This window comes from Nannobrachium achirus (genome assembly GCF_963921795.1).
Source record: "Nannobrachium achirus genome assembly, chromosome: 11".
Lineage (NCBI taxonomy): Eukaryota > Metazoa > Chordata > Actinopteri > Myctophiformes > Myctophidae > Nannobrachium > Nannobrachium achirus.
The window spans coordinates 50645913-50672641 of record NC_137820.1 but is presented as its reverse complement, the minus strand read 5'-3'; the positions used below and the strand labels follow the sequence as shown (position 1 = coordinate 50672641).

The window sequence follows — 26729 nt, the reverse complement described above, 5'->3', positions numbered from 1 at the left end:
GGGGAGAGCTCCGAACTGAGCTCACGCTTCCTTCAATGCATGAGGAGTGAGCAGGCCGCTGCTTATCACCTGACAGGGGGGAGTAAGGAACACGTTACCCAGTATAGAGACCAGGACTACTGCATGTTTTGTGTGAGGGTAGCTACCCTAGGGGACATGGGGAGAACATGCAGACTCCACACACAGAAAGCCCCTTTCGCCAACCCCACCTTCTAGCTTTGAGGCGCCGGCCGACTGCGCCAGCATGCCCCTAGAAGTTCTGCTGTTTAACTGTAGTTAAAGGTAAACAAACATACTGCACTAATACGCTAATTGGAAGGTTAGCTTCAGACAGAGTTTGCAGCTGTACCTTCGTGGTACTTCATGCTGAGAGGGAGACTGAATGGCTTCTGCACAAACAACAGCTATACTGGAACTCCGAAGTGTACAAATGGAAACTAGGGAATTTTCTGTGTACTGACTGTACATGGTCGCCCAGCCTGCTACAGTATACCCACGGGAACCACTTATGAAGACGTATAAAATTAGCTCTGAACTTGGCGTCTCGCACTCCACATGTAAATCAGCTCATTTGCTTTAGACGTCATTATCTTGGTATCTTTGGCGTAGATACCGCAGACTCCTCTATTCTGTTCCACGCGTCATCTTTCATAAGAGGGTTTTATGCAGATGTTATCATCCCTAAAATCAATTTGACTTTCATCCTTCGCATAGCCTGTGTATATTTAACGTCTGAAATGCAAGTAGAACTGCTGACATTCACAAGTGGGTCTATATATTTCTACCTGGATGTTATTATTCCTAACCTTTTCTGACCCTCTCACTGCTCATGAAACAATGATGAAAATGAATTATGCACAATTCGCAAAGTAATGGAACACAGTGCAGTGTAGCGGTTTAAAAGTATACTCTTTTGCTATCACAGGGTTTCTGCAGGTTTAGGCAAGTTAGATTTAAATCCATTTAAGACTTTTTTAATGACACTCAAACACCGGAAGGAAAATACAAGTCAGGAGAAATTCCAGAGAGAATATCGTTTGCCACAAGATAGCTGACATTATGCAAGTTTGAAGGCAAAACAGTATGGCAAGAAGGCACTGTTTACTCTTCAGAGAAAGACAGTAAGACACAAATAGATATAGATCATATAAGATACATAGATGCAATAGCGATAATACAACAAAGAAAGAAAGAAAATGCACGCAACCAAACATTTGTGCACTATACAGTAGAACAGCGTGAGAGAATGCGTGTGAAAAAGAAAGAGTGGAAGCAGATGAGAAGGAAATGGAGAGAGAGAGAGAGAGAGAGAGACATGGTGTGTGTGTGTATGTGTGTGTGTGTGTGTGTGTGTGTGTGTGTGTGTGTGTGTGTGTGTGTGTGTGTGTGTGTGTGTGTCTTACCGTGGTCTCGTCCTCGTGCAGCACCTGGTCGTAGCCGCTGAGCGCCACGCAGAAGATGATGGCCGTCACGTCCTCGAAACAGTGGATCCACTTCTTCCTCTCTGACCTCTGACCTCCCACGTCAAAGAGCCTGCGGCAGAGGGCACAGAGCACATGTTCACTACTGCTGTACAGTACCATCCTGTCCATCCACCCCCTCACCGTTTCATCACCTCCTCACACCTGCAACACATGTCCATGTAGGGCCGTTTTTAGCTATAGGCGGTATAGGCGGTCGCCTAGAGCGCCATCCTAGAGGGGGCGCCGAGGGGGCGCCGAAATGGAGGGAGTGGACCCAAACCAGCCCAAAACCGGGCCAAAACAGACTAAATTCACGGCAAAACCCGCAAAAATCGCGCGCGCGGGAGTGGGGGGGGCGCATTCGAGAGAGCTCGCCTAGAGCGCCGATTAGACGCGCTACGGCCCTGCTTACAGCAGTGCTTCTCAACCTTTACAGGCAGCGACGCAAAATAATCATATTTTACCTAGGGACCCTCCACCCTGACAGTTTTTACCCTACAGCCACACGAACTCTGAACTCCCTCAGTACCCCCACTCCCTCTCCCCCCTCCACACTAGCTAAATGGTTGTCTGTCCTTTTTCTGTCTCCATGTTTTTATTGTTGGTAGTGGTAATGGTGTAAATGTCTACATGTACTTGTCTTGTTCCTTGTTTTTGTCAGAGCTGCAACACATTATGTGCTGAAACCAAATACCACCAACCTGGTTGTGTGGCAATAAAAGTAACTTGAACTTGACTTGAACTTGACAAGCACTAAGAATTGAGGCATTACATTTTGTACAACACGGTTCTATTGTGAAAATAGCCGATCTACATGCTCACAACGCTTGCAAGGTGTTGTGAGCATGTAGATTGGCCATTATCACAATTTCTGCCTCTAATATTTGACAATTTGGCCAATGTTTAATTTGTCATTTTAGAGATATTAAAAAGTCCTTAAATTGTCACTTTATAAATGTGCAGATACCCTCTATACACTCAAACATTATGTTGGTTTGTTTACTGTTGAGTGAGAAAACAATGTTGCACATTAAGTTAATCATCTGGGGACCCCCCAAAATAATTTGGGGACCCCCCTGGGGGTCCCGACCCACAGGTTGAGAACCACTGATGCGTTCAGGTCGCGCAGTGGTAAAACTAGCTGCCCACCACCTCTGCGGTGGTCTGGGGGTTCAAAATCCACCGCGGCACATCCGGCTTTGTCAAGTGTCTATACCACTGGTTCCCAAACACTGGGTGGGGAGTGGGGACCCATTTGTGGGTCGCGGACAGATTTTTATGGGTCCCTTTGTTTTTGGTTTCCTACATTTTCTTTTTAAATTATTTAAAAACATTTTCAAAAAACATCCCCAAAACAGCAAAGTTTTTGGATGAATGAAAAGCATTTTTTCAGTAATTTCATGAGGAAATCAAAGAAAAATCTAAGAAATTCCATAAATTAGAAAACGTAATGCTTAAGAAGTAGTGAAAGCGCTGTCGCCTCACAGCTAGAAGGTCCCGGGTTCGATTCCCGCCGGAGGACACTGTGGGCGCGTTCTCTCCTCCGCGTCATCAGCACCCACACCCTAGGTGGAGTTGGCGAAAGGGCCTTTCTGTGTGGAGTTTGCATGTTCTCCCCGTGTCTCCTAGGGTAGATACCCTCACAAAAACATGCAGTAATCCTGGTCTCTATAATGCCTCCCCCTGGCCAGCCGGGGCGCCTGATGGAGGGGAAAAGAACCGGTTGGAATAACGTGTTACTTCCACGCGCTACGCTCACACCTGGGAAATCCCCCCTGTCAGGTGAAAAGAAGCAACTTGGACTACTCATGCATAGGAAGCATGACGTCAGTCCGTTGTCTGCCCAGGCACGGCAGAGGGAGAGCAGAAAGGATAAAAAATATTAAAGAAGAAAAAAATAAGAAGTGAAAATAGCCGATCTACAAGCTCACAACGCGGTGCGAAGCAACGCGTTGTGAGCTTGTAGATCGGCTATATTCACTAGTTTAGGTCCCGGGCAAATCTCTCTTTTGGGTCACAGGCTAAAAACCTTGGGAACCACTGGTCTATACCGACACAATTGGTGTCCGTGTTCTGGAGAAGGGAAGCTGGTCGGGCTTCACTTATTTTAGGAAGTAGCCATGTTATGTAATAAGCAGGATAATGAACAGGGAGCCGGTCGGTATTGCCAAAATAAACCCCTTTAGGAGTTCTCCCCCCTTCAAAGCCGGGGTCCTGCATCTGCAGCTCCATGTCCAACTAATGACAGACTCACTGGTCATTATGCGTTACTGCTCAGAGTGTGCTTTTCTTCTCAAGCATCATAACATTTGGCACGGCTGAAACCACTTCCCCCGTTGAGGGATGGAACTGGAATCCGCTGTGTAACGCTACAAGCCCAGGCCAGAGCCTCCCACACACGCACACGCACACACGGCCGCGCGCACACACACACACACACACACACACACACACACACACACACTGCATTCTCTGCCAGTAATAGTAATAGAGCTAGCTGACAATGACATCAATTTATAGCTTTTCATAAAAAAAAAAGTAATAACAAATCCGGTGCAACGCCTACTGAACCAGAACAATAAACGTTGCAGAGCATCAGTCAAACAAAACAAAATCATTTCGCGGTCATTTAAATGGTGTGTGTGTGTGTGTGTGTGTGTGTGTGTGTGTGTGTGTGTGTGTGTGTGTGCAGGGCACGCGTTTGTGTTATTTGTGTTGTGTGTATTTGTCTATTTGTCCGCTTGATACACTGCAAGGAAATCTAATAAAATCGTCTCCATTGTGTGGGTGTGTGTGCAACGGAGAGAGAGAGAGAACAGATAGTGTGATATGTATGAAGTATGGAATTCATTACACGCATGCACGCACGCACGCAACCACACACACACACACACACACACACACACACACACACACACACACACACACACACACACACACACACACACACACACACACACACACACACACACACACACACACACACACACACACACACACACACACACACACAGAGTGTCTGTTTCAGATCTACTCTGCTGACAGTGCATGTGTGGGAAAGAGAAAGAAAAACAGAAAGAGGGAGAGAGAGAGAGAGAGAGAGAGAGAGAGAGAGAGAGAGGCTGAGAGAGAAAGCGATAAATCACTTGTCAAAGAATCTAGGCAAACACCTAATATTGTAACATAATTGCTGATCACTGGTTTTGGCTGTGTGTGCACATGCATGTGCAAGTGTGTGTGCTTGTGCGTGTGCGTGTGCGTGTGCGCGCGCGTGTGTGTGTGTGTGTGTACTGTACAGTATATGAGCATGTATCTGTCTGCACACGCGTATGCGTGTGCATACAAGCGAGAGCTTCAAAGCAAGCGGAGACAGAAATATGGCACACAGTCAAATCTACAGCATTATGCTCTGGAGCTGTGGGTTCATTTTCTACACCCTGGGAGTTCAATGAACACTCTGGATTTGACTGTGTACTTACAACTCTTTCTATCGCACTCTGCAGGGGCGTCACACCAAATTCTGGGCCCTGGGTACAAGGATTCACTGCGGGCCCCCCATGAATGTTAACTATTGAACAGCGCGGCACTGAGTGCCGCGCTGTGAGCTTGTATATCTGCTATTTTTTTTAAATCGGGAAAATGTGTGCAAGAAAAATGTTTCCATGTCAGTGGTGCTCAAACTTTTTCATGTGAAGGACCCCCAAAATTATATGAATTTGGCCACGGACCCCCATCTCAAAATATTTAGTTCCAGGGACCCCCAGAAGCAAAATTTTAGTTACAAATGTTCGCTTAAAAAATACATATATTCAAAGATTTTCACGACTTTTAAAAAATAGCAGGCACTCGGTGCCGCACTGTGAGCTTATATCTGCTATTTTTCAATAGCTAAAGTTACTAGGGCCCCTCCACCTTGGGCCCTAGTAACTCAGTCCCACTTTCCACCCCCTTGTGACGCCCCTGGCACTCTGTCACACTCTCATGCTCCTCTCTCTCTCTCTCTCTCTCATTACAGCTCTGGGTTGTAATTGAATCAGATCTCATTAAAAATGGCAGATACACAAATGAAGACACTTGGTTGAAGCTGTTAATTGTATGAATTTGGAGCTCAATATAAAGCAAGCTACTCTAGTGGTAGACAGAAAGGTACTGGGTTGGAATGAAATAAATGAATCCCCATCATTAAGCCGTCACTGTTGGGCTGAAACCTTGTATCTCCACATTTCAACTTTTACCCTGCCATTAACGATGCTGCGATTTTGGATCCCACATTGGGACCCTTGGGGGTCCCCAATTGTTGTTTTTTTTCAGACGATGTGGCTTCGTATGCAACATTGTTTTCTCACTCAACAGTAAACAAACAAACGTACAGTATACGTGTATTATACGGTATCTGCACATTTCTAAACAGATAATTTAAGGATTTTTAAGACCTTTTTAATACCAAATCGGAAACAAATTGTCAAATATTACGTAAGAAAGAGGCAAACATTGTGAAAATAGACTTTCTACAAGCTCACAACGCCGTTGTGAGATAATGTTTACGATTAGAAAAATATTCAGGTTGGGGTTAGAGTTAGGATTAGATATTTGGATGTTAGGTTTAGGGATTAGAGATCCCTGAGTCCCCTGAGAGATCAGGAGTTATACCTGATTTGGCGTGCACAGAAAAATAGCTGATCTACAAACTGTGTGTGCATGCGTGCGCATGTATGTGTGTGTGTGTGTGCGCTGACCTGAAGTGCAGGTTTTTGAAGGTGAAGTGTGTTTCGACAATGCCTGTGGTCTTCACTCTGGTCCTCAGAATGTCCTGCTCTGTGGGCTGGTAGTCTGGTGCCCCGATCCGGTCCAGGCTGTCTAGGTAGCTATACACACGCACACACGCACACACAAACAAACACACGCACGCACGCACACACACACACACACACACACACACACACATACACACAAACAGGTCAATCTGACAGCAGTCTTCATGTGGAAATGCATGATATTAGACAGTATAAATTTCAATTCAATTCAATTCAATTCAAAGGAGCTTTGGTGGCATGAGAAAACATACATTGCAAAAGCAAGTGTCAAAATATAATAAAAACAGTTGAAAAGGGGGAACATATATACAGTTGGAGGGGGTACAGCATTGTGTAAACAGAGCTGTCACATTTTGTCGTTATATACCGTACATGTCAAATATACAGGGTATACAGCTTTTTGGAACGAATAGCAGCAATCTTTTGCAGTCGTTTTGGGAGAAAAAGCATAATTTATCCTCAAAACGATTTTAAGTAGCCTTAAAAAGCCTCAGATTTAATAAGATAAAGGTATCAGCTCTGTTTATATGTGCAGTAGGTCTAGATGTCACTCAATTTCAGTGTTAATTTAACACTGAGTCTGGAACCAAATGAACCCGTAAGGGTGCTTCTAGAGCCAAGTCGTTTCCTTTTGTGGTGTTATCCCGAGACTCTCTTGCTTTTTTCTTTTCTTTTCTTTATACTTACATAAGTATGTATGTTGTACTTATGGTGCTAATTATTTTTGGATTGTTACTTTTCTGTCTGTATTCTTGAGGTGAAATGAGGACAGATCAACTTCATAAACAACACTGGGTTTTTCAATCTCAACTTGCACAAATCAGTTTTTGTTATGTTGTTGTTGGCTGTTAGTAAGGGAAAGTTAGCTGAGTGCAGGAGCAATCTGGGAACTAAATCTCTTGAGAAACTTTGTGGGAGCCAATCAAAGTTGGGGGTATCCCGAGGCCCTGGCATTAAAGGGGGAAAAATAAAAAATGGCCAATATGAGCGTATGAGGTGTGCAATTAGGGTGATAGTAGACACCTTTATGAAGACATTTGTGAAGAAAGCTATTGGTAATGATTTAGTTCCCATATTGGTCCAGCACTCGGCTAACTTTCCCTTACTATGTTGTATTGTGCAAAAAAGAGAAAAGAAGAAGAAAAGTCTACGATACCGTCCCAACTGTGCTATATACCAGTGGTTCTCAACCTGTGTGTCGGGACCCCCAGCGGGGTCCTCACATGATTTTTTGGGGGGTCCCCAGATGACAGTGAAGTGACAGTCTAAGAACCTTTTAATGCAAAAAAAAGTGGGGGTCCCAGTTCAAATGTGATTATTTTGAGAGGTCGCGGCCTGAAAAGGTTGAAAACCATTACACGATGTGCTGTATTTGACTTGACTGGTGAAAACAAACTTCATTTTCACTGGGTTTGTAAATTATTTGTTTGGACTCTTTCTCCCACTGGCACTTTGATGATGTCATCCATCGACACACTTCTTATTTTGTTATGAATCATTTGTAATGGCATTCACAATCAAATACTCTTTTATTGCATCGCATATTTTCTTCTTGCCTGCCAAATAAATGAGAAGTGTGGTAAACAAGTGGTCCATCTCCATGATATTCCACACAGGCTGGAGGGTAAACAAGCTTTACAAATGCTGCACAAACAAGATGTGTTCTACTTCTGGAACAGAAAGTTGGAGTTCCATTCGAGTTAAGCCTGATTTATCATGCGTCACGTCATGATGGTATCCTCTGCCAAAAAACTACCAGTCTACAAGATCGACGCGTTGCACTGCGACGCGTTGTGAGCTCACAGATTGGCTGATTTTCATGCTAAGGCAGAACATAAATTAGACATTATTTAGCCACTGGCCTGGAAAGGGAGATTCAATTCTCGTCCGGTTTGCATTTCCTTATCATTTTATTAAAGGGATGTTCGTGTAGACGGTTGCCCCTTGCAATTCACTTACCGCTAAGTAAATTAAGTAAATTGTAAATGATAAATCAGGGGGAAACCACACTGAGAGACAGTTAAAACGATACTGAGTAGTAGACAGGGAGCTCCTATTTGGGGGCAAATTACCAACAAAAAAAGGACTGCACTGTATGAGTAACTCAGAAAATACTTCTGAAGGAAATCCCCAGATGCTCGCTCAACTATCCTTCCTTCATTCCATCCATCCATACCTGCCCAGTATACGTGTCCAAGTGTCCCCCCCGGGAGGCTCTCTCCATTCCGACATGTCGCCACTCCGAAATTGACTTCTTATTGTCGGAGTGGCGACACTCCCATGGGGGTTCGGTTTAGGGTTAAGGTTAGAGATAGTGTCGGAATGGAGACATGTCGGAAAGGAGACATGTCGGAGTGGAGAGATGCACTCCTCCCCCCCGCCCCCCAGTGCTCCTTAGACCAGTGGTTCTCAACTTTTTCAGGCTGCGACCCCCCAAATAATCATATTTTACCTGGGGACCCCTCCCCACCCTGACGAGCACTAAGAGTTGAGGCATTACATTTTTTTATAACACGGTTCTATTGTGAAAATAGCCTCGCAATCGGCTATTTTCACAATTGCTTAATATTGATGACATCAGGGAACTCCATATATGGGCATAAAAGGGATTTAAAAAGTCCTTAAATTGTCACTTTAGAAATGTGCAGATACCCTCTATACACTTAAACTTTGTGTTGGTTTGTTTACTGTTGAGTGAGAAAACAATGTTGCACATTAAGTTAATCATCTGGGGACCCCCCAAAATAATTTGGGCACCTGACCCACAGGTTGGGAACCACTGCATTAGACCATCTGACCAGCCATCAGCTAAGCTAAACTCAAACCGAGTTTCTCTACTGGTCGTAGTACTCGGACGAGACCCCAACGGCGTCTCCGCCGGTCATATTGATCCTCCATACATCTGTCTAGCTTGTAGGGGTGTTGGCAATATAATCGATATGGCAATACAACGCGATAGTTTATTTGCCAATACTGTATCGATACTTCAGGCATAGTATCGCGATACTTTGAGGAAAATAAAAATATTCCCGAGCATAGGAACCAATGGTAGAAGTCCGGTCCTGACACTCTGCTGCCTCTAGATGTCGCTTTACTATAGTAGCTACTTCCCCTTCCCACGGTTCAGACAGTGAGTGAGGTCTCGAGAGAATGGCTGCAAACGACGAAAACAACAACATTAGAGCAGCGCCTTCAGCTTTTAAAGCTGATATATCGCAATAGTATTGTATCGCAAAGATTCGCAATATATCGTGATAGTATTGCATCGTGACCCAAGTATCGTGATACGTATTGCATCGCAAGATTCTTGACAATATCCACCCCTACTAGCTTGCCAGTACTTTCCACCCCTGCATGCCATGGAATTAATAAAGATAAATCTCTATCTCATCCAATCAGTGCTACGGTAGACATTCAAAAGAAAGCAACTGTGAATTGGTATTTTCTACTGAGAGGAGAGAGATAACTTATTGGGCAGCAAGAAGCAGACTGCAAAAGCATGCATGCTTGTGTTGGATTGGACAGAAAAGAAAAGCAGTCGGCGGATACAATTCAAGAGTACACACACACACACACACACACACACACACACACACACACACACACACACACACACACACACACACACACACACACACACACACACACACACACACACACACACACACACACACACACAGACAGACAGACAGAGAGAGGTTGACTGACAGTGAGCAGTGTATAGGGCAGATCCCCAGGTGATGGGAGGAGACAGATGGAGGATGGAGAGACGGAGGGCAGGCCTGAGGCAGAGGGAGCGCTGGGCAGAGACAGAGAGGTGGATGCTCTAATGAGGAGGATAATGGGAAGATTGACAGTCATACTTGTGTCAAGTATATGTTGGTGTGCCATGTTTCACACAACTACTGTAGCTAGTATACTAGTAAGACACCTCAGGGCGACAAGCGACATCGCCCCTAAAGGGCGAGGTCACGCCATGTCTTGGCCATATGGCCAGTGATGTACAGTATATCGGACCAGTTACCCATATATGGAGACCCCTGGTACCCATATATGCAGATCCATGTACTGTGTATATGGAGATATGCTGTGAGAGCCCAAACATGTTTACTCAGTTATTCGTTATGTGAAAGTCCTATGACGTCTATGACATCTGACATCATACATATATGCATTTTATGCCCATACATGGAGATCCCTGTCTGTAGAATTAGCCACACAGATATGGGCTGTCTTGGCCATCTGTCTTGGCCATATATGGATTCTGTTAGTGTGGTATGTGGCCGATGTGGCCTCCAAATAGGCATTCCCATATAAAGTCCTGTTAGATATGGGCTTAATATTGATGACATCAGGAAACTCCATATATGGGCATAAAATGGAGATTTTGTTAGTGTGGTTCCCCTGACATCACAGTGAAGTCAGAGCATGATGTCAGAAGGCAAACCCATAGACCGTACAAAAGTGTACACGTCCAGAGTCAGCATGTGCCGTTTCACATACTAAACTGCAACCTGATGTGATGTGTATGGTGTGTGTAGCGTATTACTAGCTTAGAATATTATTTTATTGGATATCAGGGCAGTTTATAGTGGTTAAGCTGACCATCCTAGTCACTAAGGAAAAACAACGAAAAACAAGGGACCGAATACATAGTCTCTCTGGCCATCTGATCTTTGGGCATCCGGCCTGGCAGAGACAATTAAAACTCACTCAGTGCCAGCGATGAATTAATTATTTCTGTAGCCAAGTGCCAGGGTTTTTGTATGGTCGGTAGAGAAGGGCATTTTTGTGAATTTCATAACATTGTCCTGGATGCAATAAACGGATTTCCTGATTAAATTATCTCCCAATGTATTATGGGAATTTGAGTTTTTAAATCAGTCGTAGGTGCCGCAGACCGCACGCTACGGTTTAATCAAATCAAATCAAAATCTCTTCAATCTCGCAGACGACACTCGGCGAGATCAAAGAGTGTGATGAGGCACCTTCTTATGGGCATCGAATGAGTTAAGAGCTAGGTTCAATTACCACAGCGCGTGTGTTCAGTCAAGGTGCCATTGAGCTAGAATACAAGAAGCGAGGGAAGACACTGACAACCAAATAGGTAATAATACGTTAGAATGAGACTGTCACAAATACACTGAATGAGATGGAGATGACTTTAGCACAGTGTTAGTGGGTCCCAGGGAGACACAAATGTCTCTTTTGGGTCTCGGGCTGAAAAAGTATGGGGACCTTTGCTTTCTAATGAACACTATTCAGCAAAGTTGAGTGCCATTGAAATACTCTGGCAAACTGGGGACATTTCGATTTGAAATTGGTCTTTCTCTGACCATCTAATTCTGTCTGTGGTGCGACTATTCTGAGAGCTTGGTTCCCGTTACAAAAAAGGTTTAAAGCCATTGGTCTGTGACATGCTGGAATGTCTTAATCAAATACATTTTAAAGGACTTTAACACTTGGGGAGCCAAACGCGTTCAGGGACGAGTTATGGCCACTAGATGTCACCCTGCCACAGGAAGTTATATCGTCGAGGGACGAGTCAACAAATAGTTAACTTTTCGAGACCGCAGCTTCCCTTTGCATGCCCTGAATCCATTACGTCACCCAGCCAGGGCAGGAAGCCCCCTGTCTCTCCCCACACGGAAGGATTTTACATGGCTTTAGATTCTACTTTGAAACATAAGAACGGCTTTATCTGAGAATGAGGTAAAAACAGCCCCATGGAGGCAGAGAGCTGATTGTTTTCACGGCGACACTTTACCGCGAATTTACCGCGATTTTTTTACCGCGAGTTTCGCGAGCGTTTGTAAACAAATGGAGTACCTCCTCAATCTTCTCTGGACACGCACGTGCACACGCACGAAGCTTGCGGGGCTCATCAAAACATAACGTAAGTCAATGGTGGCACCAGCAACAGCTATAAATGTTATAAACCTTGGCCGCCCATGTGTTAATAAAGGACCTTATTATGGCTGATTAAAACTACATCGCACAGGAGTCATGTCCTGCCTGGTTGAATCGGCCATTATGAAATACTGAGAGTGTGCCGGGTGTGCACTTGGCATAATCAGGGGCGGCAGTGGTTGAGGAGGTAGAGCGGTCGCTTGGAGAATTGGAAGGTTTCCAGTTCAATCCCAGGCTCCTCCAGAGTTAGTGCCGAAGTGTCACTGAGCAAGACACCGAACCCCTAATTGTTCCTGACGAGTATGTGCATGAATGTGTGTGAATGGGTGAATGCACATTGTAAAGCGCCTTGGATAAAGGCGCCATATAAATGCACCATTTACCATTTAATCACAGAAGATATGGAATGTTCCAGTGATTATGCATGAAGAATGACATCTCTGCTCTCTCTCTCTCCCCCACCCTCCCTCTCCTCCTCCCTCTCCATCTCTCTCAGCCATCAGTCTTTACAATCAGGAAAAAAAGAAACGCTGAAATCCTAAAATAAGAAACTGGGGTGGTCCCCGGACTTTTAGCAGCACAGTAACAGTAGAAATACATTCTGCTGATTACTTTTCCTACCAGCATATGTGACCTGGTCCTAAATCTGTAGCTTGTGTGTGCTAAGGAAATAAACCATGCCAGTCCACATCTTCACCCCACACAGTCATATTAACCACGTAAAGGACAACTTTGTTTTTTTACAACAAGGGTTCATATATTAGATAGTCATTAGAAAAAAGAAAAGATGAGTGTTAAAATGTATTCATTTACGGTACTTCTTTCTATCGTTTTAGTGATTTTAACAATTTTGATTTGCATGCACACCCCCAGGTTGCATGGGGGCATGCATGCAAGTGGCTAAATATGTATTTTTAGGCACAATAAGCCCATTCCCAAGATGCACCGCAATCCTTCATGGGCAGATGTGACTTATGGAGGCTGTGGTAAATAGTAATAAAGAAATTGCCGGCTTATTGCGTCTAAAAATACATGAAAATTTGAAATGGGACTTTCTGCATAATGAGCACTTTTACTTTTGGTACTTAAATTTTGATACCAATACTTTTGCACTTTTACTCAAGTAAATTTTGAATGCCAGACTTTTACTTAACTAAAGTATTTCTACCTTGCAGTATTGATACTTAAGCAAGAAATGTAAGTACCTTTTTACCTGTCAACCAGTAGGTGTTGCTTTAATGTTATGTACAGTGTAGTCTCGCGCAGCCAGACAACTATTCCACAATCTCCCAAAGCTAAATATAGAGTCTGGAACTACAGTACACACCCCGAAAGCCCAGAACGGAAGCTGTCACCTGTTCGTCATTTCCGTAATACATGGACTGGCATGAACAACATGAGGAAAAAGTGTCCAAAAATGTGTTTGAGTGTGTGTGTGTGTGTGTGTGTGTGTGTGTGTGTGTGTGTGTGTGTGTGTGTGTGTGTGTGTGTGTGTGTGTGTGTGTGTGTGTGTGTGTGTTTCTGTGAATAAGAGAGAGATTAAATGTGTTGTTTCCAATATAGAAAAAGTCATGGTTCTGCGGACCAACCGTGATATTCAACATCACTATGTCAACATTCCTTCATATGCGCGTGGTCGCACACACACGCACACACACACACACGCACGCACGCACGCGCACGCACACGCACACACACACACACTTTCTCTCTCTTTCTAACTCTAACTTTCACACATGCAGTGTTATTTTTAGTGGCCTGGCTACACTGCAGTCAGTGTGTGAGATGATTGATTGTAATGACCTGTGATAAACATCAGCTAATGGCCTGGTGGCGCTGGGCCCGTGCCAGGGAGAGAGTGGGGTTAAAGGAGGAAGAGAGGGGCTTTTTGGCAGGGGGCCTGGCACAACACAGCAACACATGACCGCACGTCCAGGGATGCAAGGTTGTAAAGACAGGAAAGGAGGACTGAAACAGGGGACAGAGAGACAGGAAGAACGAGGGAAGACACCACAGAGGGGGACAGTGTGTGTGTGTGTGTGTGTGAGAGAGAGAGAGAGAGAGAGAGAGAAATGGTGGTACTGTGTCATAATAAAGCCTTTTATATAACATCAACAGACTGCAAAAATACTGAACTCTGTAATTGCAACCATAGGTCGCATTTACGGCCTACAGATCATGTCCGTCCCGTGCGTCACACCTCAAGTCATGCTCCATACAGTATATGGCCAAGATCCCTGATGTCATCAATATTAAGCCCATATCTGCTGGGAATGTCTATATGGCATATTGTGTTAGTTTCGTGATAACCAGTGTGGTTGTCGCGACGCGAGTCACACTTGCAAATTAATTCTGTCCTGTCCCTTTTATGCCCATACTGTATATAGAGATCCCTGATGTCATTCAATATTAAGCCCATATCTGGGAATGCCCATAATATGGACATAATATTGTGTAGTGTCTGTTGTTTCAGCGCAACCTCGCCCTTTAGTGTGAGGACACTTCTCGCCCGTAGGGCGTCTTACAGGTAAGTACAAAATATAGACTAATGCTAAGTTATTGGTTTATCTGTGAACTGTGATCGTGGTTTACTGAACACAATACTGTTGGACAGGAACCTCTCCATCATCAACAGAACAATTAATCTCCATATTTTAACTTTTCTTTTCGATTAATGCCCTACCTCATCATTCTATGTCACAAAACAGTAGCAAAAATAGCAGATTTACAAGATCACAACGCGTAGATACTTTGTTGTTTTTTTCATTGATCTTTCTTTCCGTTCCCCTTGCTCTCCCTGCCCCTTAAGCTTCTTCTTCTTCTTCCAGTTCTCCTTTAATGGAAACAATGATAACTTGAAATAACTAGAAATAACTTGCACAAAACAAATGTCACCCACTGCAATGTGACAATAAAGCTGATTCTAACATAAGAGAGAGAAATATTTATCCCCTTAAGGGCTATTGATTGAATTATTAGCATAAAATGTTTTAACAAGAATCAGCCTGCTTTTGTTTGAGGCAAAACACTCACGCTCACATTGTGTGTCCTTCTGTTTGCCCTTGAGTGTGTATTCATTGCATCTCGTCTGTTCCTAACGAATTTAATTCATTACTGGTTCAATACCGCCTTGACATCTGGGCTGGCACGAGCGCAGGGAGTTATAAGATAGCACACGCACAATGCTTGCTAATGACATGCGGTACGTGTGTGCACTTCCTCACCGGGAAGACACGATATTACACTAGGGATGGGACGATGCGCGATATTATCGTTTATCGTGATAAAAACACTCACGATAATCGTATCGTGGAGATTTAATTTATCGCGATATCGTCCTCCGTCATGCACAGGGGATCAATTCACCTTTTATTTTTGCCGAAATGCATATCCGGTACCACTTAAACCTTTTATAATTGGTAAAAGGTACTAATATACGTACTTGATACAGTCCTTTTTCACTCTCTATCAAATGTCTTTACCAAAAAATAGCCGATCTACAAGCTCACAATGCGTCGTGAGCTTGTAGATCTGCTAGTTTTTGGCAAATGTTCCACCCCAGGATAATGGATTTTGATTATCGTGATAATATCGTGATAATATCGTAAATCGCGATTTCTTTTGTCACAATAATCGCGATATGAAATGTTCATATCGTCCCATCCTTATATTACACACCTCTCAAGATGAATCAAAATGGTTGCCTTGTTCATTCTGGTATCGGCCTCCGGTTGCCACTGAAGATGACACCACTGTGCACGTGGGCTGCATAATGTCACTGCTGTCGGTCGGGCAGAAACCTTGTATGTCCACATTTCAATGTCTTATGTCCTTCCTGTCCTTATCCTTCAGTAAATTAGGCTAATGCTCTACTTCATAATAATACAAGAGTGTCAAACAAAGACAGTGAAAATACCAGGTCTATAAGCGTGTCGCGATGCGACGCGTTGTGAGTTTCTAGATCATCCATTTTCACTATGTTTTCATGTTTTTACAAGAATAATAAAAAAGACAATGTTTTGGACAGCAATGACTGTAATTGTGTGTGTGTGTGTGTGTGTGTGTGTGTGTGTGTGTGTGTGTGTGTGTGTGTGTGTGTGTGTGTGTGTGTGTGTGTAGATTTGGCCATGCATGACAAGGTATTTGGATAACTATAGTGTGTACTGTATTCATTTTGTTGCCTGTGTGCGTACATTTTATGGTGTGTTGGTGTGTGCATGTTCCATGTGTAATGTACGTGTATTGTGGTAAATAGGTCAGGACATGTTAGATATTCAGAGAGGGAAACAGAAAGAAAGATTTAGAAAGACAGGTGGCTTCAGGCACTACTTTTAGCAAAACAATGGAACAGAGAGTATACATACAAACTCATGCATGTGCACTCATGCAGACATGCACGCACGCACGCACGCACGCACGCAAACCCTTCTAGGAAGATTGTGAAGATGTCATTCATTATGAATGTCTAGACCAGGGCTCCCAAACCTTTTCAAAGGGGGCAATATTTGAAAATGAAAATAGGATTTTATTAAACTACAGTGCAATATCAATAGCCTTTTGTTGGCATTGTAGCCAACGTCTAACCTTGAACAAAACAAAAACCATTCAGCATTTTTTTTTCATGCATGAATTTTTGATCAATGGTAGTGTAGCGAAATGTAACCTGGTGTGAGAAGGTTTCTCTGCAAAACTTTAATAAAATAAAATACAAATGGCCTTTTGTTCACATCACGTATCCTTACACATTCTACTGAGACATAGCCTACAGTATCTGCTCATGGTTAATTTCAAAACATCACCATTTCAATGTATGAAACTATGAATTTCACATGAGTCTTTACTGACAGCCCATAAATTATACATTTTTAGGAAGGAAGCTGCGGGCCATATAAAATGTGCTACGATTGAGCCCCCGGTCTAGACCAGGGGTCTTCAACGTTTTCAGGCCAAGGACCCCTTAGTTGAGAGAGAGATGAAGCAGGGACCCCCACAACCCATACATACCATATCGTTTAGTTTCATCGTTTGACAGCACAATCATCAGTGCATCAGGTTCATCTAAATTTGTGTTTTCAGATATTTAACCACTTGAACCATCAATACTTGATAAACTTGACTTTTTACTCTGTATTTAGTCTGCTCTTTTCACCCTCTACACCAGGGGTCTTCAACAGGGGGTCCGCGACCCCTAGGGGGTCCGCGGAGGTACTGCAGGGGGTCCGCGAAATTATTGCTTGATAAAAATAAAATAAAAAAATATATATTTCAAAAAATGTTTTTTTTTCTTTCTTTTTTTGTTGTTGCCATTTTCCACATTTATGTTAAAAAAATAAATCATGATTCTATCCATTTTGAATAGCTTGAATACATGATTACTATGCAATCGACAGATTGTTGATAATATTGACATTTGTTCTCTGTTAACACTTGGGGAGCCAAACTCGTTCAGGGACGAGTTTTGGCCACTAGATGTCACCCTGCCACAGGAAGTTATATCGTCGAGGGACGAGTCAACAAATAGTTAACTTTTCGAGACCGCAGCTTCCCTTTGCATGCCCTGAATCCATTACGTCACCCAGCCAGGGCAGGAAGCCCCCTGTCTCTCCCCACACGGAAGGATTTTACATGGCTTTAGATTCTACTTTGAAACATAAGAACGGCTTTATCTGAGAATGAGGTAAAAACAGCCCCATGGAGGCAGAGAGCTGATTGTTTTCACGGCGACACTTTACCGCGAATTTACCGCGATTTTTTTACCGCGAGTTTCGCGAGCGTTTGTAAACAAATGGAGTACCTCCTCAATCTTCTCTGGACACGCACGTGCACACGCACGAAGCTTGCGGGGCTCATCAAAACATAACGTAAGTCAATGGTGGCACCAGCAACAGCTATAAATGTTATAAACCTTGGCCGCCCATGTGTTAATAAGTAGTATGTTTAGAAATGGTAGTGGTACGGCCCACCCTGCTCGCTGTAACTTGTACATGTTTAAAATAAAAAATATGTTGTAGCCCCGACCCCCCCCACCCTACGAGGTGGTAGGGGGTCCCTGCTCCATCTCCCCATCAGTTTGGGGGTCCCCGGCCTGAAAACGTTGAAGACCCCTGCTCTACACATAACCTAAACAATGTTGCACATTAAGTTAATCATCTGGGGACCCCCCTGGTCATTTCTTTTACCGCGTGGCTCTGTAGAAGTCTGTTCGTCTATAAGAGTAAACCGCTGAACCAATCAGCACCAAGAAGTAGCCATTTTATGTTTATTTTTTTTTATTTTTTTTAAGATTTGTTTTTGGGCTTTATATGTCTTTATTAGATAGGACAGTAGACTGACAGGAAATGGGGAGAGAGATGGGGAATGACATGCGGCAACGGTCGTCCAGATCGGGAATCGAACCGGCGACGCCAGCAGGCATCATAGCCTAGTATGTGGTATGCGCCTTGACCACTAGGCCAGCGGGCGCCCCGCCATTTTATGTTTTTAATAAATGTTATAATGAAAGTCAACAGAGGTGAAACCTTGCACAAATGTGGAATCATACATCATAGATATACGTCATAGACTACTGATGTCATCATGTCTGAGAGCCACACCCGCACGCACACACGGCGCACGCACACACTATATTACCTAGATTAGATGTGGCCTGATCACATGACATCGGTCCTATCAGCTGTTTGTTTGGTTACCTCGTTCCACTCCACAGGTTACAACATAATAGGAAGTGTGCATCAATCTTTAATGTTTTGACATTCAACAGACAACTATTTAAATATGCACACGTACTGTATGCACACGCACATCATGCACACAGTGTGTAGAGGGAATGTCGCTGTTCCCATTAATTGTGCATGTATCATGTTGATAGGAATGTGTTCTGTAACCTTTGGAGCCCCCTCCCCTCTTCTCTCCAGTGATGGATGACTTGAAGAGGAAGAACATAACCATCTTTCTCTCTCTCTCTCTCTCTCTCTCTCTCTCTCTCAGCAGTGGTTCTCAACCTTTCCAGGCCGCTACCCCCCCCAAAATAATTATATATGAACTGGGACCCCCCCCCCCCTCCCACACACACACACACACACACACACACACACACACACACACACACACACACACACACACACACACACACACACACACACACACACACACACACACACACACACACACACACACACACACACACACACACACACACACACACACACACACACACACACCCTGACAAGCACTTGGAATGTAGGAGTTGAGGCATTACAATTAGTTTGACAACTGATACATATTGTGAAAAAAGCCCAGTTTTTTGCCAATTTTGTATTAAAAATATCTTAAGTCACTAAATTGTAACTTTAGAAATGTGAATCCTGCATAACCTTCAGGCCGGGAACACATTTTTGTGTTGTTATTGCTATGTACAGTATAGCAACATATTTTATTTGTATTTTTATGTTTATGTTTGAATAAATATTTGAAGTTTTTCAGAAAACTTAGGTCAGGACTTAGAAGGCCTTAGGTCTAAATGGGTTAATCTAATCATCAGGAGAGCCCCCAAAATGATTTCAAATGACCCCCAGTTTGGGAACCATTGCTATGAGACGAGACCAACATTGGTAAATCATCTACATTTATAAAGCACGGTTAAATAAATACATATATTTAATCACTGTTAAGTTGGAATACTTCAGAATATGAAACCCGATGTCACGACTACATTTCATTACTTAAGCTACAGTCCCCTATAACTGGAATGAGTTACAACACAATTTAAATATTGACTCCATGATTTCAATGGGAAAATGTATAAACATGCTCATTAATCTCATTGTTTTTAACAGTTTTACTGCCAGATTTATTATTTATTTATTGGGGCTGGTGCCAGCAAAAAGCAGCTTACCTTTGCAATGTTATAGAAAAAGATCTTGGACATCATTGATGTTTACGTGTGGTGGAGATTTGAAAGCAGCATTACGGGAGATGTTTTTACTGTACACACCCGCGCGACCCCTCATCAGCTTACAGTGCTCAAACAAGGTAAAAGAACGCGCGTTCGTATTGGCTTTGAGCCGCGTCCAGAATTGGGACGAGCGTTAACGTTTGAAGCGGTAAAAGAGTTAATTGTTACCCTGACTACACATTGAAGCCGAGGCCGAATTGGCCCGAATCGCATGGAAGAGGCCTCACAGCACATGGCTGGTTCTGCAGAGTCCAACTTTCGCACGCAGATAGCTCAGATCTTTGCCTACGTTCTTAGCTAGGCCTCGACCCTACCCGATACACGGTTATCCTGATGTCTGACATCAGGCCGACTCGTTGTGACATCACTTCTGCTGACTCATTCTGACATCACTCCCGTGCAAACAGACGATTCTTCCACACTTTCACTTTGCACTCTACGTAGGTCAAGTATGCAGAGCTGATGTCTGACATCAGGTTGTCTTATTGTGATTGTGTTCTGTTGCTTTTTACAGTACACAACATGTGTATCCTGTTCTTATTTCAATATTATTGTTCTGTCTTGAATATGCCTTTTGTAATCTTGGCATCATTGAAAACTATGGTCCTGCCCTCAATGTATTTCAGAGAAAATAAATATAGGTTAAATGAATTAAAATGTCAGCTGTTTAGAGCAGCAAACTGTAATGGTAGCCAGTTAGCTGTACCCGAAACACTGCATTATTGTAATGCTAGCCAATTAGCTGTACCTAAAAAAACTGCTTTATTGTAATGGTAGCCAGTTAGCCCGCATGCTGAATATAAATATAAACAGTGTACAGTATGTGCTTTAGCTATATAGCGCCGACAGCAATATAAATAAATGACTTGCTCCAATTCAACAAGATGTATGGTGAACAATTACAGTAAGCTAGGCACACAAACATGACTCCGACAGTAATACATCAATGCATTCCATTTAATCTCTCTCTCTCTCTCTCTCTCTCTCTCATCTGCCCCCTCACTCGTTCACTTGCTCACTTCTGTTCACTCACATAAACCCTCCTCCTCCTATCTCCTTTCCTCTCTCTCTTTATCCTCCTATCTCTCTCTGTCTTTCTCAGTCTCTCTCCAACCTGTCTCTCTCTCTCTCTCTCTGCGTACCTTTAATGGTGATTCACTGTGTGTCAGAGTAGCTACTCTGTGATCATACTCACTGCTGCTTTCATATTTGTTACTGGCATGATAAGATAACAAACACACATACTTCCCAAACAGACGCCTCACCTCACTCACACACACTCAAGCACACGCACGCACGCACGCACACACACACGCACACGCACACACACACACACACACACACACACACACACACACACACACACACACACACACACACACACACACAGAGAACGTACTATTGTGCTGAGTCGTTGAGCTGGTACTCTCGGGCGCGGCTGAAACACTCCTGTATGCCGGCGTCGGACCACAGACGCATCATGGCGCCCAGCAGCTCCTGGGAGTAAGGCTCCGTGTCCTCCATACGGCTCACCACGTCACACACCATCTTAGCGTCGGCCTGCGGGACAGCACAGAGGACGGGCATGAGGGTTAGCATCATCATGGCAGCAGGTTAGCATCATGGCTGAGAAGCTACAGAGAGCCCTAGGGAGGGACAGAGGAGCTGTGTCCTCTGGAACCACTGACAAAGTCATAAGACAACTTTAGTAGCACCTTATGTTTGACCCATGAAGACCTGAGGCTGATTCTAGAAATGCCTTCTAAAATCAGTCCTAACCCTAACCCTAATCCAGGGTTGTTCAAGAAGTAAAGCTGGTCTAACCTGACGGTGCAGAGTATTTTCCGGAAGTGCATTATTTGTCTTCGCCCCAAAAACATGAAAATAGTTTGGACTACAACATCGGCGATAGCCAATCAAATTCATGTGTTCCTTTGAGGACGTATGTTAATGACGGCAGGAACACCCACTAGGAGATATTTATCGACCAGCATCGCCGTCTGTTGCTCACTGTTATAACGTAGGGTCACTGTAGCTTTTAAAAGGTGCTGTAGGTCATATTTTTGGTTAAACAGAATGTTTTAAACACACACATCCATCCATTCTCCCCTGCCCATCACACCGTGCCCACCCGGCATTTAACTAAATAATAAGTGCATTGTTTACCCCTCATCTCGTATGTTAGTAAGAATTTAATAAAGTCTCAGCACAGCTGTGTGTCTAAATGCAAAACTATTATTACCTGCTTTAGTGGTAACAGAGTAAATCAATCAGTGGATTTATTTAAAGTTAGATGACCATATTTTGTAGTAGGTTTACATTAATGCTGTATGTCACGGGGCAACCCGTGCCCTATATACAGATACAATGTTTGAGGACAATGTACACACACCCAACTTAACAGCGTTTCCCATTTGACCAACTTTGCCGGCCAGCTTTGGAAATGACTGTGAAAGGGTTGGTTCATGGACTATGTTCTTGAGCTTGTATTTCAATGCATTTTAATGTTCTAATGTTTATTGAATCATTGGTGGTGGTAATCAGGGGTGTGGTCACCTCCCTAGTTGTCTCTCCTGCACAGCTGGGGGCCGTTCCTTAGTTAATAGGAACGTGCCAAGTGCTGTGGAGGAGAGGGTGTTTCCTTTTGTTTTCAGAGTAAAATGTTTAGTTAAATTGTCATTAATTTGAAGTTCCCCCAAGTTTATGTGTAACACGCATCATTTAGAATGTTAAGTTACTCATACTAGCTCTGGGTTATTATTGAATGTTTATTTGGAAGTATAGGGAAGTATTGCTAATGCTAATTGGTGTCCTGTGGTAGGGCCCACTCCATATTTAAAGGGAGGCTACAGGGCAGGCAAGTTAGTTCTGATGTGGGCATACAGACGAGAGAGCATTCCCTGAAGCTACGGGGCCATGCTGTGATCATGGTGTTACCCGAAGAGAGTTCTTTGCCTGTTGGGTTATGTTAGTGTTCGCCTAAGTGTTTATTTTTCAGCGCTGGTCTATTTTTCCTATTTTTGTGTCAGTCATATTTTGGTGATTTGAATTCTCTGAACTGCAATGCTGCTGGGAGGTGAAATAAAAACCAGCAAAGACCATCTCTGGACTGTTTTTGAAGCCTGGCCGCTCGGGCAACCTTACACTGTACAGGTACTTTAATGTTTCTGGGAGATTAAGACTTAATTATCAATCATGCACAGCAGAGCAGAACAGAACAGAACATTGATTTTAGCTAATTTTTTTAATTATTTACCACATGCAGAAATAATAGGTCTCTGTTTACATGAGACTGCTTCTCTGTGTAGTCCAAAACACTACATTCGAATTATAATATATTCTGACCCATCCCTAATAGTGTTACAATTCCAATTCTTTGTTTTTGTTCCATCACTTCCAATTTCGATTGTTTATCCTGTATCCTGTAGTGTACACATTCTCTCTCTTGATTGGATCTAATTGGTATCCTGACCTGAAAATCGATGTTTACCAAAGAGCTTGAGAGATGAGTAGACCCCTAATGCTTAAAAAACTCCATACTATAGAGTATCATTCAACCTTATAGTCAATAGCAATGGTTGCTATATTAACAGAGCTATTTAAAATGTATTTTAACTAAGAAATAACACCACCTTTAAGCCCAAAATAGACTTTATAGCATCACACATTGCAGTCTACCAGTTCACAATGCATCGCATCCGTGACACTTTGTGAGCTTGTAGATTGTCTATTTCCAGTGCTTGACACCATGCATTATAGTCTGTTTATGCTAAATAAAAAGAAGGTGATGAACAAAAGTATTCTTAGGCAAAAAACACTGTGGCTGTGACTCGCTCGCTCGCTCGCACGCACGCACGCACGCACCCACGCACGCACGCACGCACGCATACAGTTCAAACATCAGCACCCACTTTGTAGTAATGAATTTGCATTGAGGACACTTCTTCATTGAAACACTTTGATGTTTTGACACCTTTGGGTGCTCCAAAGTGTTCATTTAACTCTAAGTGTCGAAATAGGGCATGATTTACTGGTGCCCAAAAAACAGAAAAACTGCCATTCATTTTTCCCATAGCCATAAATATTGATATCATTTTTTGTACGCTGGCTAGAATCACGTTTTACACGTTAAATAAACACTTTCGAATTTCAATGCTGGGTACAAACGAGACACAGCTGTGTTTCGTTTCGACCCAAAATCTTTTAGGTCATACCATTCAACTGGGTCAGGCAATGTAACACTTAACACTACAGCACCAAATTATGAAATGACTTGTTTAAAAGCTGTCTAAAAGGGCCCAACATGGCAGCAAGATAAAAATACAGGGCTATTCTCGTCTGTGTAACACAATCAAACTGGGCCAAGAGGTGTACACAATATGACAGCAAAAACATGTTTATGTTGTGCATCCGCGTTGTTTGTACCGTATCTATTTCCTGCATTAGGCCTACAACAATATAGCACAGATAGGACACATTGCTAAAATCCATGTGCTAACAAAGGATGTAAAAACACACCAGAGAGTGTGTACTGTAACTCAATAGCATCAAACTCAAACAAACTCACTCAAACTAGGGCAATCAATGTAATATATATATTACGGGCCGGGGGTTTCCCCCAGCAAAATGTGTTAAAACAGCATCACAACCATTTTAACCCCTTTATCCATATTTTGCACGTTGGCTATTCTAAAGTAGCAGATATACAAGCTCATAGCTCACTCACTCGTGCCACGCTGCGAGCTTGAACATCTGCTATTTCAGAACATTTTTTAAAAATCTTGAAAGTGTTTTTGAATGGGAGCGTGTCGATATTGCGACATAGCATCTGTTCGACGGTTCGTTCTGCCGACGCGGGTGAATGTTAACCTCTATGCCTAAACCTAACCCAAATCCGACGCTGGTTGTCGAAAGAATGACACATCGAAAGAGCGAGATTTCCCCTTTTTGAATAATGTTGAAACACAAATCTTCTCTTCTGGGGGTCCGCGCCCAAATAATATATATATCGATTTGGGGGTCCTTGGCACAAAAGGATTGTGCACCATCCTACTGTATCTCAGTGGTTCTCAACCGGTGGGTCCCCAAATTATTTTGGGGGGTCCCCAGATGATTAACTTAATTTGCAACATTGTTTTCTCACTCAACAGTAAACAAACCAACATAAAGTTTAAGTGTATAGATAGAGGGTATCTGCACATTTCTAAAGTGACAATTTAAGGACTTTTTAATTAATACCTCTAAAATGAAAAATGTTACATTGGCCAAATTGTCAAATATTAGAGGCAGAAATTGTGAAAATAGCCGATCTACATGTTCACAACGCCTCGTGTTGCGAGGTGTTGTGAGCATGTAGATCTGCTATTTTCACAATAATAGAACCGTGTTTTACAAAATGTAATGCCTCAACTCTTAGTGCTCGTCAGGGTGGGGGGTCCGAAGTTAAAATATGATTATTTTGGGGGTCGCGGCCTGAAAAGGTTGAGAACCACTGCTGTATCTGGATAGCAGCTGTCAGCATACAATGCCAAATTGGGGACAGTCATTAATGAAGTGCCAACGGCACCTGTGTGTTAATCAGTAAAGGCTGAACGGCCACACCGTTGTGTGCCGTGGGCTTCAACCCTTTCATGCTGCTTTACTAACCAGACATTATAAATAGTGTGTGGGGACAGTCAGTGGAAAATGTAAATAATAAAATAAAGACAGTGATTCTGGCGGGCCGTGAGGATTCTGCAAGTGGACCCCCAAATAATAACACTAATCTTAGTCTCAAGAAAGTTGGTGCTGCATTGTTTTTGTTGTTTTTTCCCCCCACATAATGCGAAAATAGAATACATTTATAATAACTAAGTCAGAATAAAATGGATACAAAACGAGAATACCAAACTACAGAAATTATAATGCCTCTGGCTGATGGGAATCATTTCGTAGGAACTGGCACCACAGTAGTAACGAATGCTATAAAAATTATAACGCCGACGGCTCGAATTCTTTTCGCGAATCTGCACTGATCTCATAAATAGCCCCTAGGCCTAGGGAATCCTCAAGATGGAAATCCGTCCCCAGCACAGAGAACTTTAACCCCCATGTCAGTCTCTTTCTTTCCTTCTTTCTTTGAACCTCCTCCTCCCCCTGGCTTCCACACAGCACTCCTCATTATATGAGATTCTTATCAGTGTTACATAACCTGTGCTGATGCACTTAGCTGCACCATGTCTGCAGCCCAACGCAGCTGCACTTTACCTACTGGGTACTTGCACTGTTGTAAACAGTGTTTTCTATAGCCGTACTTAACTTCACTACTTCTGTTGTGAATGACAAAAGGAACGCGCAAGTAGACTCTGACTGACATAAAGTACAGTTAGACAAAACTAGTGCAGATTTACATTATCTTCCATAAATCAACCTTATGTAGACTGACCTCAGACTAATGCGCAGTAGGCCAACATAATTGAGATAGTAGGTCGCAGATTAGTATGTGAACGGTCACAGCTTGGGATGATAACGTGGGGATCGGGTGGTGTATCCCTGATGTCATCAATATTAAGCACATATCTAACAGGACTTCATTTGGGAATGCCCATA

At 43.1% G+C, this 26729-nt stretch overlaps 1 protein-coding gene across 2 annotated transcripts in view; it reads right to left on the bottom strand.

The window, feature by feature from the left end:
- The window catches only part of LOC308294783 (guanine nucleotide-binding protein G(o) subunit alpha), a gene marked incomplete at its 3' end in the record, with an annotated part of 183778 nt that overhangs the window by 26241 nt on the left and 130808 nt on the right, over positions 1-26729 (bottom strand). For both annotated transcript variants that reach the window (XM_080737633.1, XM_080737634.1), the window contains exons 4-6: positions 21541-21701; positions 6200-6328; positions 1404-1533 (exon numbers count right to left, since the gene is read on the bottom strand). In XM_080737633.1, coding sequence (XP_080593759.1) covers positions 1404-1533; positions 6200-6328; positions 21541-21701 — 420 coding nt within the window. The remainder of the gene's footprint in view (positions 1-1403; positions 1534-6199; positions 6329-21540; positions 21702-26729) is intronic.